Source organism: Sinocyclocheilus anshuiensis, unplaced genomic scaffold, assembly GCF_001515605.1.
Source record: "Sinocyclocheilus anshuiensis isolate Anshui unplaced genomic scaffold, SAMN03320099.WGS_v1.1 scaffold207, whole genome shotgun sequence".
NCBI classification, from domain to species: Eukaryota; Metazoa; Chordata; class Actinopteri; order Cypriniformes; family Cyprinidae; genus Sinocyclocheilus; species Sinocyclocheilus anshuiensis.
The window spans coordinates 4,905,317-4,924,662 of record NW_015551045.1 but is presented as its reverse complement, the minus strand read 5'-3'; the positions used below and the strand labels follow the sequence as shown (position 1 = coordinate 4,924,662).

Below are 19,346 nucleotides of genomic sequence, written 5' to 3'. Positions count from 1 at the left end.
TAAAGTTACGCCTTCTTTCTTTGCGTGAACATTTGGGCGGCGTTATGCAAATCTTCCCACATCGTGACGTAGACACGTTAGAACGAAACATTTTAGGTAGGCGTGGCTGACTCTTAACTTTTATAAATAATATCTCTTTGGATTTGAGACTTTAGTCTTTGCAACTTTACAGATCTTCTTTATGCACCAAGAGCTTGTAACACTCCAAAGAGAAAAGAAAAATTTAAATCGCATCATATGACCCCTTTAACTAAAATGAGGGAATGAAGTCATCTGTAGGAGAAAAAAGACAAGACCCGTAAATCCGTGGCCTCAGAACAGCAGAATATGAATGCAATGCGCAACTTTGTGACTTTAAAGTTTTATCGTGTGTGATTATTGGTATAAGTCGTGAAGTGTATTACAATTTGCATGACACTAAAATGATGTTTAGGGAGTCCTCCTGTGCTTTTATGGACCTACAGAGATTTATATAGTTTTTGGAAGTGTTGTTGGTTATGTTGCTGTGTAATCGGTTTGCCAAACCAGAGCCAGTTTTATGTATGTTTGGCAAAACTCAAAAAGTTTTTTGGCTGCTGGGCGATAGTGGGGAGTGATGCGTAATCACAATGACTTATTTTGGTAATCCACCAACATTTCAACAACCTACAGATGAGAATCATAAATTAGGCTTAAATCCACCCCAATCTAAACTGTCCAGCGCATTTCCAACAGGAAAAATGTCATTTTGCTTTTGAATGCCAAGTCATGACGTTATAATACGACTTGATTATGATAACTGCACTTTTATATGATTAGATATTTTAATAGAAAATATCTGATCACTCCAACTTTGTAATTTTTGTCTTTCCTAATATTGTGTTCACCTGTGGTGTCTCAAGAAGGTAGGGCTAGTAGTACACTTAAACTGGCAGTAAGCTTGTGGTTTGGCTCACGCAACAGTGGAAACCACTCTACTCATTGAAAAAAGGACTTTATCCAAACCCTATTTTGAAGTTATTTGCTCTGTTGGATTTCAACAAGATTGGTTACAGAAGTTATCTTACACTTATTTAATGTGTCAGCAACAGTGCTTCCAAGAAAGTTAAAGTTGCTCCTCTGTTTAAGCCAAAGGTGGGAGATTCGATATTTGGATTAATTTCTTCTTATTTGCAGTTGCCCAGTATATTTTATTCTCATGTATGGTTTTGCTTCTTCTTGTAACTTTAAAAAAAATATATAGTCTATTCTGCGAAATTTGATGTTGTAATAACTTGGTGTAGAAGGTGTCAGGCCATAAGGCTAAATCTTTTGATTTATTTGCTTGCGTTTGGAATCAGAATGCAAATGTCCCATGCAGCTCGTGTACTTTAAATGTGTTCTGAATACTAAAATACTTTTGTCATTGATGTGTCTATCACTGGAATGTGTTTATCACTGCTGAATGCACATAATCAATAGCAGCTGGACAATTCCACTGAATTACAAGTAAGATTAATCAACATAGTTTCTCTCCTTTATTTTAACCATTATACAATTTAGTAAAATTAATTATTTGAATTATTTTGAGACTTTTTTATCGCAGCTCCAATAACAATATATCATCTCATCTTGATGCTGATCTGCATGAGTTGCACATACAGCATTTGGTTAAATAGCAGTGCAAAACTGTGTTGTGATTTGAGTTGGAATGTCTCAGAGGTCAAAGTCTGCAGGTTTGAAAGCATTTTAGATTGATTCCTATCTCCACGAAAGTGAAGTGTCACAATTGTATTGGAGAGTTGTCATAGCTATCCCTTTAACCCTAACATATCCAAAAAGAAAAATAAACCCAACCTCTAACCCTATAAATACAAAACAAAAATAACTAAAAATACATTAAACAACCTTATTTGCTAAAAAGTCATACAAGGGTATATTTACAAGGGTAAATAAAGAACTAGGGCCGGTTGCAGACTGGTCATAACTTTAATTCAGTTATGAAAAGGCAGATTGGTCTTATTTGTGTTGGAAGAGTAAGACTGATTACCCTTTGGCAACTGCTAGTTGGTCAATTTCTTAAGTGGCTAAGTTTATGCAACTGGCCCCTGGTTGTTTCAATAAGTTTTGTATAGTATTTTCTTTACTCTTTACTTCAAAAACTATGTGTAAAAAGGGTAATATTTTATGTATTTGAGGTCTGAGATGTGGGAAACAGCGAAGAGAGAGAGAAGGCTAACATTTTGCATTTTAGGTCAGCATTGCCATCTAATCAGCCAATATTGTCTAAAATAGCCTGCATAGCACTTCATCTTTTATAACATGGGATTTTAACCAAATATATTCAATCTTGATTTTTGTAAAATGTTGCAACATGTACATTTTTTGTTGTGTGTGTGTGTGTGTGTGTGTGTGTGTGTACAGTGTGTGTGTGTGTGTGTGTGTGTGTGTGTGTGTGTGAAAAAATTACGGTTTTGGACATATAAGTTAATAAAAAAATATTTTTAAAAATACCTTAAAGTAACTTAATGAGCATGTAAAGCAAATATCTTTAAAAGTAATTCCGTGTGGAGCATGCCCCCAATCCATGCAATGTTCTCACCTTTTTTCCCCCCTTACCTGTTTGCATCTCTGTATTTGCTACATACAACTAAATTATAATTAGATTAATTTATAATTAGATTATTTTAAGAAGTTATTTGTATTAATTAAAATTGGTAATTTTATTATTAAATTATTATTTTGCCCTTCTATGTACTAATAAAAATGTGATGCATTGAGAATCATGTTGTGTGCTTTTTTTTTTTGGTATTTGTATTCAAATCTGTTACCCTTTGAGCTGTAATCAAATTCAATCATAAACGAAAGGTCAGCGGGTACTAAAAGTATGCTGTCTTTAAAGATGCCTTTTTTGGCTAAAGTTGAAGGCAGCATCATGTGTCAAATGTGCATTTATAGCAATCTCAGAATGCACTGCATGGAATAACATTTTTTTTTTAACAAACTCTCTGTATTGAGAACTGTCAATTTAAAAAATAAAAATAAAAAAAAAGTTCCATTTATATATTTAAAATTAAATATTTCATCCATATATACATTTGTTTGTTGTTGAGCACAAAACCCAGTGGTAGCCCTAACTCAGAATCACCCATCTCCATAATTCACATCTCTTGGGACTTCTTTCCCTAGCAAACTTTCCCTTGTCCAGGTATCACTCCTTTCATCTCTTAGCTGCTGGTTTCGTTCTCTCTCCATCATACTTATTATAAACCGCCACCATCCTCATCTCCATCGTAAAGCTTTATCCAGACCTTTGCTTTCCTCTGAAGCTCTAGGTAGTCTTTTTAGTCTGAGGTGGCGGAGCAGGAAAGCTGAAACCACTCAGAGAGCTTTCATGTGAGGCGTCTTGAGTTTGTTGTGGGTTTTTCGCAGGCCATAGCTCCACAGTGAATGTGTAAGTACACACATTCATTCTAGCGAAGAACAGCGAAGGAGAGAATAAAAGAAGTGGAGAGTAAATCTCGGCAGGCCCATAGAACAAAGAGGCTGCAGATGCAAAGGACGGCAAACCGTCCCTACGCCTGTCTGTGCCCCCTTCTCTTTGTGCAAAAGAAAGCCTGCCTCTTCTGCTTTTGTCTTTCCTGCATATTGAATATTCCAGCGGAATATGTGCAGCACAGTACACAGCAGCGTACGTGTGTCTGGAATGTATTTATTATGTGTGTGTGACTGCTCTACAGGCCGCTTGCTTGCATAAACCGACATCATTCATTATTCAGCTGCCTGAGATTTTCCTTGTAATCTTAGGCCAACTATGCAGCACTCTTTCTACGTGCTTGAATCACATAGATTGCCAATCCCACTATCGTGAACTCTTGCTTGACACTGAAACTAAAACAATAGACTCGGCTCTGTGATACTGTGCAAGTTTATGGTCAAGCCAGTAAATTTACAACTTTTGTGCCTGATTGATGATTTAAATGTAAAAGTTTGCCTTTATGAGGTTGTATAAGTCTCTTAAATTAAAAATAATAATAATAATAGAATATTAGAATGATTTCTGAAGGATCATGTGACACCAAAGACTGGAGTAATGGCTATTGAAAATTCAGCCTTGCATTACGTGAATAAATTACATTTTTTCACGTATTTCGCCATTATAGAGAGTACCACAATGCATGGACGTGTGTTTCTCTGTACGTAACCAAGGCTCAGCGCATGCGTGTTCTACATCAGCAGCACCACGAGCATACGCTGTTTACGTGCAGAGGTACTCTCGATAATGGCGGAAGACGAGATTTGGAGGAGAAGAATTGTTGAATAAAGTCCTTATTTTTTATTCTCGTAGCTGCGTAAAATTGCGGTTGAACCACTGATGTCACATGGACTGTTTTACCAATGTCCTTACTACGTTTCTGGACCTGGGAACATTTCAGTTGCATTGCTGTCTATAGAGGGTCAGAGAGCTGTCGGATTTCATCAAAAATATCTTAATTTGTGTTCCAAAGATGAACGAAGGTCTTACAGGTTTGGAATGACATTTTTGGGTGAACTATCCCTTTAATTGGTCTTATTCCTAAAATACGAGCAGAGTAAATAAATTGTGCATAACATTTGGATGTAAATTGTATGATTTGAATGTGACAATTTACATGCTAATGGATTTATGATCAGGTTACACATTGATTCTGCTTGAGTTTTGTGAATAAGGCCCAAAGGTTGTATCTGTCCAGCCCTGCTCAACATACAGATGCATGATCTAATGAAGCTGTTAGATGAATGTCGGTGTGGCTTTTTATGGAATAGTGCTGGTTAAGCAACTTAACATCTTGCCAGCTAGTTCCATCTTTCAGTCATCAAGACCATATGTGCAGCATTGGCCTCCATCTGAATTGCCTGAATTACTTGAGGAATTCTGAGGTTTTGTTTTTGAAAGTGTTTACAGATTGAATTTGCTCTGTCATTAAGTAAAACTGATCCATTGGAAAGACCACGCCACCCCTGAAGCCTGAAAGTGACGCAGATGAGTGGGATCAATGTCTTTGTTGCAAGATTTTGCTAAAGTCATTGATTTGGCTCAGACGTGATTTTAGCTCTCTGACTCTTTTTCTTAAGAGATCAAATGATTGTAAATCAGCTGCATTGTCTTTCCAGACCACCTGCTTCCATGTTCCAGCGAGATGCATGTTGCCCACCTGCCAGCATTCCTGTTTTTACTGCACATCATCCAGCACCACTAGACTCTCTGTAATAACTTCCAGAAGTTCACTTTCACCCTCCCACCCTCTTTGCCCTTTGGGATTGTGAGAGTGAGGCGGAAAAAGCCACATTTTCACATTAGTAATGATTATGGAAAGTGTTTGCAGCTGTTTTGAGAGTTAGCATGATAAACAGCCGCCGAGCACCACCTCTGCAGTGTTGTTGTGCGTGTGGTTCTGGTCATTTTCAGATGATATGGCATTGATCTATGATTTACAGGCTTTGCCCGTGTTGATTGTCTATTAGTAAGATGTACTGTTTAGTCTGCTCTAAAGGCCATGCCAAAATAAGCCATTGTCAGGCCATCGTTGAGCATCTGTTAGCCTGGTTTTTGCATGGTGTTCCACTCCGTTGGCATTAGTCAGACCCTCATGTGCAGCTTTTTGACCAGTTGAGCTTGTTGAATGGGTGGCAGAGATCAATCTGATTGGCTGTTCAGCTTGAAAGTAACGAAAGCAAGCAAACAAAGAATGGCAATGCTTTTACCATTTGCAATTTTTTTTAGATTTACTTGAAGGAGCTGTATTATGAATCCATCTGTGATGAGCGAAATTGGTACAAAAATGGTAAGCAAGCACTACTTTGGTTACGTTTTGTAAATCCGCAATCCTAGCTCTACCGGTTTCCCTTTTTAAATGATGAAGGCTACTGCCACCTGCTGGTATGGAGAGTTATTTCCTCTCATGCAGAGGCTAGAATATATGTGCTAGTTAGCTGATGACTGATGGTCTTTGCATTGTGTTCAAGTGCAACTTTTTGGCTCAGATGTAGGCGACATGGTAGTTCTTTGATTTTGCTTTGGTGTGTCTGGGCCTTAATAGTGGAGCTAATACTCGTATAGTGCTGACTATAGGCTGTACATATATTATTAGGTTTGTCTAAAGTTGTGTTGAATGTTGATCTTACAAGATGCTCTGAAAATCGTTTTGATCTATGTCACCCAAAAAAGTCCTCGTGAGATTCCCAACTCATGGTTTCTTTTTATTGTGGAGCACAGAAGCGGATATTTAAACAATGTCTACACTGCTGTTTTTCCTTATAGTAAAAGTGAAATGTATACTGTCAAACTCCAAGATGGACAAAAAAAAAGATGTATGTGTGACTGCATTCTTCTAAAGCCATTTTGTGAGTCATCATTTGAATGCAAGATGTTTGATGTTAGAGCTGTCGAACCAGGTCTGACACATCTTGAGAAGATTGACATTTGAGAGCTATTTGAAGAGAGAGATTTTTGCTTCAGAAGATTTGGAATATAGCATATCAGTTGCATGGACCACTTTTATGTCTTTTTTTGAGCTGCCGGGCTGGGCGATAAACAATATCATATCAAGATTGCGATAAAATTTGTTGTTAACGGTGATAACCGCTGGACACATTTACTCTATGGATCAATCTAACAGCAGAAATAAATGGGACAGTAGGCAGTCTGTGCATGTTGCTAGTAAGTCTACATGTTCTGTGTGAAAAGACCTTACTCCAGTTTGCGCAATATTTAATTTTTGATGGAAATGAAATAAAACCATGGAGTATATTCTCATTCCCATCAAACATGTGATGTAACCTGTTTAATAACATTAATAAACAAATATTGCTTAGCTGATGAAACGTCTTTCTGACAAAATCTTTCAGTAGACAAAAAATCCATGAAACTTTTGAAAGTTGTGAGTGGGGAAAATTACTTGATCTAGGATCTTTAAACAATGCGTGCCATTGTAAAGACTACTGTAACACCGTATCCTAACTGCACGTGACGTGACAAGATTCCAATGACAACCAATTTGGCTGTCCACACCAGACATGACACGACAATGTGACGTGACAGAATCAATCAAATATCACAGCCAATCAAAAGCGTGTGTGGGCGGGCTCTTTCTGGAAGCACACTGCACTTGCAATAAAATGGATGTTTAAAATTAATTCATAAATATTAAACCTTTTAACATTATTATATTTAAATACTGAGTGACTGATACCATCTTTATGGAATACACTTGTTGGTTCGCAGTTTTAACGTACATGTTTGCTTTAATTTTCAAGATCTGAGATAAACTATCTGTTGTTGCTTTCAGTAAAGCTATAAATGCCATGCAATATGATATTCAAACTCACATTAGACACTTAACATTGAATAAAGCACATAATCAGTACCTGAGATTATCACTGTCAGTTTGTATGTTGCTCCAGCCGCAACGTCGCAGACATAGAAACCGTTTAAAAATAGAAATATTGCGTGTCGCCGTTGTGGCTGGTTAGGACAAAAACTCTGATGGAAAATCTCATGGAAAAGATACCTTTTATCACGTGTCACGGCATCGTAGGACACAGTGTTATCCCTCACAACCTTGTTTTCATAAGCATTAAATTCAATATGGCATCAAACCTGATTAAGGTCTTTGAGTGGCACAGTTTTGTCTACAACACAAAATGAAGCACACGTGTCGTTTCAAAGATATGAGGACAGTCCATATTTCCAGAGCTGTTCTGAGGCTCACTTCACAAGCTTTTCACAAAACTACCATCAAATATACACTCAGAGATCTTCACGACAAACCACCAAAACAAAAGTGTGGTTTAACCCAGAAGTTGCGTTAGACTTTAACATTATCAGGGTCATAAAAATTCTGTCATAATCTATTATTACCCGTCATTTTAATTTTGATATTTTAATTATAATAACACATTTAATTGCTTGTTTTTTTGTTCACATTTTCATTTTTAATAATGAAACCTACAGGACGAGCATATAGGCTTATACATTTATTTATCACGTCACTTTTCATGTTCAACACCCCGCAGTGACAGCGGAGGCCACTAAAAACAACAAAATATGCTAGGGCTGGGTAAAACAAATCGATTTCTCGATTTTAATAGATTCTCATTTTTATGAAACAATGTCGATTCTTAAATCCCAGTCGATTCTGTTTTCAGTTGATGAATGAACCATACATATAGTGCGCCTCCCATCCAATAAATCGCAATAGACTAAACTTTGTGCGTTGTTACTTTTGATATGAAACAAAGTCTCAGATTTCAAATTCTGTCCATTTTATTAGGAAATTCAAGCAATAAATACTGTTTTGGCGCTCTTTAATGTGGCGTGATAGGTCGCTGTACACCTCAGATCAAGCGAAGCGGCAGCACACGTGAACTGATCATCTCTTTCGCTTTACTAGTGGGTTCTCGCCTATGCGTAATCAAACGCATAGCAAAAGACTCGTGACAGTTTTATTTTTGTTCTGGAGGCTGATGATCCCACGCTCTGCTGCCACACTGGACAGGGATGGGAATTACAGCTATAAATTACAATAGATAACCCTCAGTGTAATCTGTCAAAATGACGGACGACCTTCAGATTTTTCCGTCACTGCTAAAAAGAAATTCTGTAAATGACGGAAAATTTTCGGTTAATGTGACCTCTGGTTTAACCTAAAGAAATTGTGGTAGAAATGTTACCTTTTTTTTTTTTTTTACTAACATGTACTTCTCAAAGCTACTCTGTAGAGTTAATTTGTGATCAAACGAGTTGTGTTTACATTCATTAAAAGTTTAACAAACATGTGGAAAGCATTTCCATTCCCATTAATGTTAAATTAATATTGTGATAAATATTGATATTGTATGATTTGGGGGAAATATATATTGTGATAATATTTTTGGCCAAATTGGACAGGCCTTTTGTTGAATGGAAATAGTAGCTAGGCCATTCTCTTAAATATCTCCATAGTTAAGAAATGTTTTTGCATTAACCCTCTTCCAACCCTGTTAAACAGTAGTTGGTATGTTTTTGTTATACGGTCATCCTCTGAAGTGAATTGTCAGCCTCTGACCCATGATCGACTTGTTAAAACTAACTCTGTGTGTGTGTGTGTGTGTTTGTGTGTTTGTGTGTTTGTGTGTTTGTGTGTTTGTGTGTTTGTGTGTTTGTGTGTTTGTGTGTTTGTGTGTTTGTGTGTTTGTGTGTTTGTGTGTTTGTGTGTTTGTGTGTTTGTGTGTTTGTGTGTTTGTGTGTTTGTGTGTTTGTGTGTTTGTGTGTTTGTGTGTTTGTGTGTTTGTGTGTTTGTGTGTTTGTGTGTTTGTGTGTTTGTGTGTTTGTGTGTGTGTGTGTGTGTGTGTGTGTGTGTGTGTTAATTACTTACTTTCTCCATTTGACTTAGACTATTTATTAACTAGAATTTGAGCACCAGGGCTCATACATTTTTTTCACTTTTATTTTCATTTTCGAATAAAGGCCCATCATTTCATTGTCATGTCCTCCTACGCTTCCTGACTTCTGAAGATTTGTGGAAAACAAACAAGTTTGACATGAGCATTAACTCTTAATGATGTGGCCCACTCCCAATTTCCTCCTCTTTTCTGTCATCTACCTTTCTCGTAGCAAGTTAAAAACGGCAAAGAGTGGTCTACAAGTTGGGCCATCTCTTGCATCTTTAGGGCTGAGAACAAAATTATTAATGGGACCCTCTCTGTTAGGTCACACAAGTGTGGCTAGCTTTAGTATCTGTTGTTAAGACTCTGGCAGATTTAATCAAATATGTGAATCATACATTTCATTTGTAGAGAAGATATTTTGGCCTCATAATTCCACCATTCAGAATTGTAATACTACTAATTTTTTCCATAGAATGACAGGTTAAGCTATGACAATCTCAACAAATTGTTTTAGTCACATGAATGCTCGGTAAATTTAACACTAAACCGAGCTGTCTGTACAGTTTTTCATCTGAACACATTTAAACCTTTGGCAGCATGTTTTCTTCTATCAGTCCAAAATACACACCAGTCGACCAAAGCTGACCGGCTCGAGAGAGTTTTTTTTATTTCAACACCTCCATGTGTAACAATAAATGGACTTGTGTGTCTGTGTGTGGTTGCCTGGTGTTTATTTGTGGTTCTTTGTTTTTCACTGTTTCCCAGCACCAATGTTGTGATGAACTACTCCGAGATAGAGTCCAAGGTTCGAGAAGCCACCAATGATGACTCCTGGGGCCCATCGGGTCAGCTCATGGGTGAGATTGCCAAGTAAGTGCTCAGCCTGCTGGGTGGTAAAAGGACTACGTGCTCCCTTTCAGTCTTCAGGCATTCACTGACTCTACTCTCAACTACCGCAGAATATTTGTGTAGGGCAATTACTTCAGAATTATCTCATCATTGATAGCTGATGATTTCAGTTGCTTTGCATAATGCCTTAGACTTGAGATCATCTGAAAGTTTAGTCATTACATCCTCATGTCGTTTTTTTTTTTTTACATGAATTTAGTGTCTTGTGTTAAATTACTGTAAACAATCAGGGTTAGGCAGTATTTTAATATGCTAAACCCTGATAGAGAAACCCTGTGTTAGTACTACCAACACATTTTTCATAAGAAACACAAAAATAACCAATAATATCATTAAAAAAAAAGACTACAAATTTTGGGAAAATATACAAATATCTTTAAAGCTGATTAGTTTGACAGTGGTATTAATTCCTGGTTTTTGACAGGTTGAAAAACATGCCATATTATACAACTGGTTACAAAACCTTATATTCCTATTGGAAGTAGTTTTTGTGTTCTGATTGTTAATACATTCCTAAAGCGTTATACCTTATCAATTAACATAATACAAGGTTTAAAAACTTTATCCGTTTAGTATAAAGTCATTGTACATAATGTGACTAATCTACCTTACTGCAGATCCACATTTATGTACGAGCAGTTCCCTGAAGTTATGAACATGCTTTGGACTAGAATGCTGAAAGACAACAAGAAGAATTGGAGAAGAGTTTACAAGGTACAGTGCACTGCTCATCTTGCATCATATTTTCACCTTCAAATGAGACAATTGCTGAAATAAGTGTACGCTTCATTTACAAAATGTTTAGTCAAAGTCCAGATATTTGCCAATTGATTGGCCGTGCCTATATACAGCGGGTAAAATAAGTATTGAACGCGTCACCATTTTTCTCAGTAAATGTATTTCTAAAGATGCTGTTGACATGAAATTTTCACCAGATGTGTATAACAGCCCAAGTAATCCATACATACAAATAAAACAAAATAAATAATTTCAGAAATTAAGTTGTGTAATACAATGGAATGACACAGGGGAAAAAAGTTTAATCATGGTTTTACAACAAATAAAACCAAAAAATTGTAGTAAACCATAGTAACCACAAATTAACCCGAGTTTTGCTAAACTAACCATAGTTTAACCATGGTATTTGTAGTAAAATTGTGGTTATACAAATGGTAATCTGCAAAAAGAATAATAACGGTAAAAACCGGTTACTACACTTTTACCATAGTAAAACCATGGTTAAAGCTGCAGTCCGTAAACTTTTTTGGTTAAAAATGATCCGAAATCAATATTTGAGCAAGTACATAACCAGCCAGTGTTCAAAACTATCGCCTTTAGCCCGCGTGCCGACTCACAACCCACGCAAGCTAGATAATTCTGCACACAGCTGCAATTCCAGGTTTTCAAACAGAGATGGCGACAAAGAGGCAAAACTTATGGACTGTAGCGTTAATTTTCGTAACTGTGTTTATCAGTCAAACTGTAAATTTAACAGGAATGAAATGTAATCAGTATGAGAAGAATACTGTTAATGAGAAGACAACCGGTGGACCTCGGCAGTGGGGAAATATATTTATTATTCAGAATGCCGGTTTGGAAGGTAAATATATTTATAGGAACATTTCAGCAGGTTGAAGATAATTTATGTTAATGCAGAGAATATGATTAATTGTTTTTTAAAAAATTGCAACCCCTACAACTTAGTAATAATCTGCATTCTTAATCGGTCTGTATGTAGGTGCACTGACCGGAAACTCCCGAGCTGTAATAAGTAGAGCGCGGAAGTAGTTGTGCAAGTAGTCCATTTTCGTTCATGTCTTCACACAAAGTAATGTGTGGTTCTAAATGTGCTTAAAAATTTTAAATAGTTCGGCTGAGCCCAGTTATCTGAGTGTGACGGAATAATTAAGGTTATTATCTATGTGCTGTAGCTTCAGTGTATTAAAGAGTTTATGTATTTACCCAGAATCCTGCATTAAACTCTTGTAGCTGTGTTTGTTTTGTTTCATGTGTGCAGGCCTTATTACTATTAGCGTACCTCATCAGAAACGGGTCAGAGCGGGTGGTCACCAGCACCAGAGAACATATCTACGACCTGCGCTCTTTGGAAAATTATCATTTTGTAGGTAAGTTTAGCCTGAAAAGGTTAAAAGCTTTTAAAAATCTTTGTTCAAGCAGTGTGCAAAACAGCAAATATGAGCAAACAAGTATTTGATACTGTTGCAGAGTGTGATGTGAAGAAATTAAATTTGTGCTTTTTGGCCAAAACATTGATTTGTTTATCAAAACTCAAATATACCCAAGTAACACTTTCCCAGGTGTCAAACATACTGGACATAGCCTCATGCTCTTGGGTTGCTCTCTGACAGGAAGACCTGAAAAGCTTATGTGTACAAGAGAAATGTTAATATTTCATTATGGAGAAACAAGTTTTTGTTTGTTAAAATTTGGAGATGTAACAAAAAGTGTTTAAAATAAAAGTGGTAAATTCTTTCTGAAGGCACTATATTTTTAAGCTACATTTGTGTGATAAGTGTAGGATAGAGCAGGAACAAAAATGACAACTTCATAGTCAGTGCTAGAGGTGTTGGTGTCTGTTTCCTTTTTGTAGCTATTTAAAGCTCTGTGCCTTGTTCTAAATATGTTTCAAAGAATCTGTGGGTTTTCAAAAGAGATTCTGTTTAAATTTTCATCATTTTACACACATTTTCAGTCATCTTAGACAATTCATGAACATTAGCACAATAGTAGCTTTGGCTTCATTTCGGTATTCAACCCAAAAGATTTGCCTTCACACCAGTGTGTTTCTGAATTTGTGTTCAATAAATATTTAATTAGGAGAAATCATTTACTACATCCATGCAGTAAATCAATAGCAAAGTTCTGGCATTACCAACAGAGAAAAGTTGACTACGGCATCATCTTATCTGATAAAATTTTAACTACTGAACTTTTTGTGTGGGGTCACATTCCAGCATTTTATGTTTTTTTTTCTTTCTGTATCCAATGGAGGTTTGTAGAAACCAGATTAAATGGGCCAAACAGTTCCTTATGACTTGACATTCTCTTTTCTATTTTGCTAGATGAAAATGGTAAGGACCAGGGCATTAACGTACGGCAGAAGGTGAAAGAAATGGTAGAGTTTGTTCAGGATGATGACCGGTTACGTGAGGAGAGGAAGAAAGCCAAGAAGAATAAAGACAAATACATTGGAGTATCTTCTGACAGCATGGGAGGCTTCAAACAGAGTAACTGTAAGTGATCAAATGTAGCAAATTTGAGTATTTCTAAATTTGAAAGTGGATGATTTCTGTAACCACTAGTGCCACTAAATGGAACGGCGACTGTTTATCAGACATTTTCCAAACAGGTTTCACAGACATTTCACAGACATTTTGCTGTTTGATACAGATTGTTGTGCCCCAAACTCGTGCAAACCTAAAAAAAACGTGATAAATGTCATTTGCGGCATTCCTGGAATATGGGCAAAAAGATATGTCTGCCAAACTGGTTATGCCTGCATCATTCATGTCTTAACAGTCTGACAACTTCTTACACCAGTATACTTGGTGCAAATGCATGCCAAAATAATCTGCTCTAAATTAATATCAGTATACTAATATTTCCCAAGCAAACAATTCTGAGACAGTAAAGCATGTTATGTGGAAATTGGATGTTAACCAATGAAAAGACAGAGAGAGATAGGTGATGCTGTCCGGAGGAGTTCATATAATAGTCCTTTCTGTCAGGTGCTTTTTTATTATTATTTCCTAATTGTATTGTGATGTTGTGGTGATTGTTCCAGTGGGTTAATTTGTAATCAAATACACCAAGAAATTCCCTTTGGTCACAGGTCATTTTGAGGCATTATTTTCATCTCTTGAAACTGTGATTGACCCCAAAAGTGAGCTGCTTTGTCTGTATACTGTAGACGTCCCACAGGGATTTGTTTTAGGCCCTCTGAAGTTTTTTCGCATAGTGAGGAAAATTCCCCCTGGACTCCCTTCTTCCCACGACTGATCTTTTGATTAGAGCTGTTTTGATTTCTGGGCTATCACTTTTTCAACTTTGCTCACTGCATCATTTGGTGATGTTTATGATCAGGTTAGAAGAAATAATGAGATCTCTGCTTTTTGTATTACATGTTTTCTCTTAGAGCTGCCTAATCAAGTCAAGATGCCACGTCCCTTGTCATGCCATTAGGGATGTTACTTGTGTGCAAAGTCAAAAGATTGTGCTTGGTTTCTGCTTTGATTTGCTGCTCAGATTTCTCCCTTTATTAGCTATACTACACTTTCAAATTGCCAATTAATGATGGCATGCCAATGATGGATTTGTTTTGATGGAGAAAGATAAGAAAAATTGGATTTTAAGTTATACTTTAAGTTTGTTGAGTTTTTAGTCAGGTGTATTTTCCATGCTTTTCAAAGTTTGAAGTGCATTTGCGTGCAAGTTCATCAAGCAGGCAAAAAATGTCTTAAATTCAGTTTTGTCACATTTGAGGCAATTAAAAAAAAGTTAAATATACTTAAATATCCTAAATATCTTCATGTGCTGCAGTTAATGCTTTGTCTTTAGGCAATACATATCTAACTTACAATGATCCATTCACACCAAGAATGATAACTATAAAGATAACTACATTAGCTCCCACACCTGCACACAATAATAGAAGCATGCTGCAGTTGTGTCGTCTACTGCTTTAAGTGCTCAAGCTTTTTGAAGCAGAATGGATTTTAATTGACTGTCAATGTTTTTATCATTCATCAGCTGGAAAAATCGTTTTGAAAGTGCCGTTGTTATTATAGTTGGACCTTGCTATTCTCATAGAATTAGAACAATTAATACAACTTTATAGTTATCTTCCCCGGTGTGAACAGGCCTTTCATGAATTTCAATCTGAAGCTTTAAATATCTGAAACAAATTAAGCACCTAACTAATTCTGTATCCACATTTTCAGCGGGAGAACAGTTTGACCCCGAATCTAAAAGCAAATGGGACGAGGACTGGGACAAAAACAAGAGCAGCTTCCCATTCAGTGAAAAACTTGGGGAGATAAGTGACAAAATTGGAAGCACCATTGATGACACCATCAACAAATTCCGCAAGAAGGAGAGGGATGACTCGCCAGATCGTATCAGGTACATGACTGAGTTTTCAGTCGCCATAGAATGAAAAGCTATGAAACTGAAGTAGCGGTAGCTACTGTACTATTTTTTTGTCTTACTGTTGCCTCTTCCTGCAGTGACAATGAGGAGGACAGAGTTTCACAGAACGGTCGTCCTGCAAAGTCGGAGTTTAAGGATGATGAGGAGACCGTAACAACCAAGAACGTCCAGATCACAGAGACCACAGATGCAATCACCTCCACCACCAACTCTACACGCAAACGCGGCGGAGTCCCGTCCAAAACGGTCGACCTGGGCGCAGCCGCTCATTACACTGGCAGCAAAAGCAGTCCAGATGCTGACAACAACCAGGTAAAATACTGCCTTCATCCAAATTCATCCTGCTGTAAATGGTGCATTATTAAATGGATGGCTGCGGTGCTGAAATATCCAGGTTAATATTTGCCCATTTGGCGATTGTAATTGACCAATAACTGCAGTAATGTCAGTTCCACTATCTAATTGTAGCTTCAACGTATTTAACATAAATGAATACATAAATAAATATATAAAATGTTTAACTATTGTGAAATGGGAATTCATTTAATTTTAATCATTTTAAGAATGTATCATTGGCCATCATTTTAATCATTTAATATGCTGTGTAACAAATAATAATAACCGTGATGATAATGATGATAGAAGGAGAAGAAAAAGAATTTGAAATATTGTGAAAAAGCATTAATTTAATTTCAGTAATTTTAAGCATGAATCATTTCCCATCATTTGAATCATTTATAATATATTGGTGATATATTTTAGTTATATACTTTATAAATATTCATTTGCATTTATCATAATAATAATAGTAATAACAATAATAAAATCTATAAATCAAGCAATTGAAATCTATTTTTACATAGAAAAAATGACGACGTGTTTACACAGAATTTATAAACCAGTCATAAATCGCACAGGTATGGTTGTAGCAATAGCCAAAAATACATTGTATGGGTTAAAATTATCGTTTTTTTTTTATGCCAAAAATCATTAGGACATTAAGTAAAGATCATGTTCCATGAAGATATTTTGTAAGTTTCCTACCGTAAATATATCAAAACTTAATTTTGATTAGTAATATGCATTGCTAAGGACTTAATTTAGACAACTTTAAAAGGTGATTTTCTCAATATTTAGATTTTTTTTTTTTTTGCACCCTCAGTTTCAAGATTTTCAGATAGTTGTATCTCGGCCAAATATGATCCTATCCTAACAAACCATACATCAATGGAAAGCTTATTTATTCAGCTTTCAGATGATGTATAAATCCCAATTTCAAAAAATGACCTGTATGACTGGTTTTGTGGTCCAGGGTCACAAATAAGAATTAATTGTAATAATTTTAAGCATGTATCCTTTCCCATCATTCCCATCATAAATTAATTTATTGTATAATAATAATAATAAGATATAAATGAAGCAGTTCATATACATTTTTACATAGAACCTGCAAAATGTGTTAAGGCAAAGTCACTGCAATTAAAAAAAGATCCTGCACATTCTAAACAAAAACACCTGAGTGCACCTCTACAGGCCTCTCTATGAAGTGATTAGGGTTGCAAAAGGAAGCCTGTGCTGCCTTCATGTGGTAGAAGTGAAATGTGACATTCTTCATTCTCTTTTCAGACATCGGTGAGTCAGTCATCCAGCACAGGGCTTGCAGATCTGTTGATGGTGGACTCTGGCTCTGGTCAACCAGTGTCGTCAGGTAAGACCCCATCAGCAGCATTTTCCACATTTCAACGAGTACTTTTTTTGCTGAGCATCACTGTTACTATTGCTTATACTTAGGGTTTGAACACTACTCACAAACCAGTTCGAACCCCCACACCTCCTGTATGGACACCACAGCTCAATGTGGTTGGAGCTAGGGATATGCCGGTATCAAATTTTCATGTTGCGATTAATTGCTAATGCTTTTATCACGGTATACGGTATTATCACGGTGTTTAAATTTAAAGGGAGGTAGTTTATTTCTATTGTATTTTTGTTTTCTTTTCTTTGTTCTAGCTTAGTTAGTTTCTCCCAAATAGTTAGAGGGTTTATGTTTGTTATTTTGGCCTTGCCCCCTCTTGAAGTTTTGACATCCTCCCATATCTGTAAAATAAAAGAACTTGTTTTGATATTGAGATGATTCTTGGCCTTTGTTAAAGCTCTGGGGTTGGGAATTGAACCTTGCTGCCTCCACACATCTCCTTTTTATTCTGTTACCTGTTCCTCTAACCCTAGACTAACTGGGAACGTAACAGAATTTGGGGGCTCGTCCGGGATGCAGGGACTCAGACAGAAACTTTTTCCTGAAAGTTGATGTAGCTTTTAAAGCCATACTCATGGAAGATCTTTAGAGACATATAAGTGCCCCAGATGGGTGTGAGTGGTGTGTGAGAGAGAGAGAGAGAGCGAGAGAGAGAGAGAGAGAGAGAGAAAGAAAGAACGAATAGGAGATGGGTGCACAGATGCTGCTGTCCCTCCGTATCCTGTCAGCAGCCCAACAGCTGTGCTGTGTCCGCTCGCATCAGTCAGGAGGTCCAGAGCTGTTGCACCCAGGTTCTGACAGCCTAATTGTGTGTCTGTGGATGGACACGTGTGTTTGTCTGTGCATCTGAATTTTAGTTACGCATCCAGATCAGTTGGTCCTACTTTGTTGTCGTCACAGTAGAAAAAAAAAAGATTATAATTTTGGATATAAAACAAAGATTTTTGTTTTTCTGGTGTGAATTTTCTTTTCAGCAAGGGTGAATAATTGATCCATTAAAAACCTTTCCTACCCCAGATTTTTTTACTTGTATTGTAAGCTATGTATAGTTGCATTCTAATGCAATATAACAAAGAGTGAAAAATTGAAGGGGGTCTGAATACTTTCCGTACCCACTGTATGTCTCATCTTAATGTTTTGCAGGTGGAAACTCAGATCTGATTGGTGACTTTGCCGACTTCTCCTCACCTGCTGCCTCTGTCAGTCTCCCGTCAGCTGCTGGTATGTGTAAACCACCTGCACATGTGCCAAAACTATGTTTTTACCTCATCTGACAATATCTTGCAAACTGTAAATGTCTCACTCTGCATTTTTCATGGTAAAGCATTACCACAAGTACATGTAATATCACCTGTCAGTGAAGCATTTTCCTAATTCAAGGGTTTTAAACCCATATCTTCAGTTCTCTTGATATCAGGGAAAAAATGTTTTGGAGAAACAGTTCTAGAGTAATAATAATAATAATAAAAACTCTGATGGTAAATGTTTCATTTCAAGTAAAAGTTGTTTTCCTATTTAAATATAAAGTCTGCATGTTCTGTGTGTCTGTGTGAATTAATGGTGCAGTTTTGTCTACTACTACGCACTACTCAAGCACGTGTGACGCTCATGGTTTAGTGTCTGCCTTCTCACTATATGAGGACATGATACAAACTTCATCTCCAGAGCTGCTCTGAGAGTCACTTCATGAGCTTTTCACCATTTGATTTGATACAACTATTATCAGATGCACAAAGAAACTCAAAGGTCTTCACAACAACACATTAAATAGTTTGGTTTAATTTGAAATTTTGACACAGGTACTTTTTATTACTATTGTACAGTATAATTAATTTCTCAAAGCAGTATTAATAATAATAATTAAAATTAACTTTCAATTTTTTTTTGACTTTTTACATTTTTTTAAGAAATAAAATAAATTTTTCTTCCATGTTTTCATTTTAGCAATGCACTGTTTGCGCTATAAAAATAAGAGTAATTGTTTAATTTAATTCTATTTTATAAGTTAAATTCCGTTGTTAATATTTTATGCCTTAATTTGGTTACCACCATTTTTGATAATAAATTCGTGTTAAATTCTAAATCCAGAAAAATTCAAACAGACAACACAGAATTTTTTTTTTAAAAGATGAAACATTTCAGTCTA

At 36.4% G+C, this 19,346-nt stretch overlaps 1 protein-coding gene across 5 annotated transcripts in view; it reads left to right on the top strand.

Moving 5' to 3' along the window:
* LOC107661732 (clathrin interactor 1-like) overlaps positions 1-19,346 on the top strand; it is a 42,733-nt gene that overhangs the window by 14,906 nt on the left and 8,481 nt on the right. For all 5 annotated transcript variants that reach the window (XM_016451487.1, XM_016451484.1, XM_016451488.1 and 2 more), the window contains 8 exons: positions 10,132-10,236; positions 10,893-10,989; positions 12,293-12,401; positions 13,359-13,529; positions 15,237-15,417; positions 15,522-15,756; positions 17,071-17,152; positions 18,344-18,421. In XM_016451487.1, the coding sequence (XP_016306973.1) occupies positions 10,132-10,236; positions 10,893-10,989; positions 12,293-12,401; positions 13,359-13,529; positions 15,237-15,417; positions 15,522-15,756; positions 17,071-17,152; positions 18,344-18,421 (1,058 nt within the window). The remainder of the gene's footprint in view (positions 1-10,131; positions 10,237-10,892; positions 10,990-12,292; positions 12,402-13,358; positions 13,530-15,236; positions 15,418-15,521; positions 15,757-17,070; positions 17,153-18,343; positions 18,422-19,346) is intronic.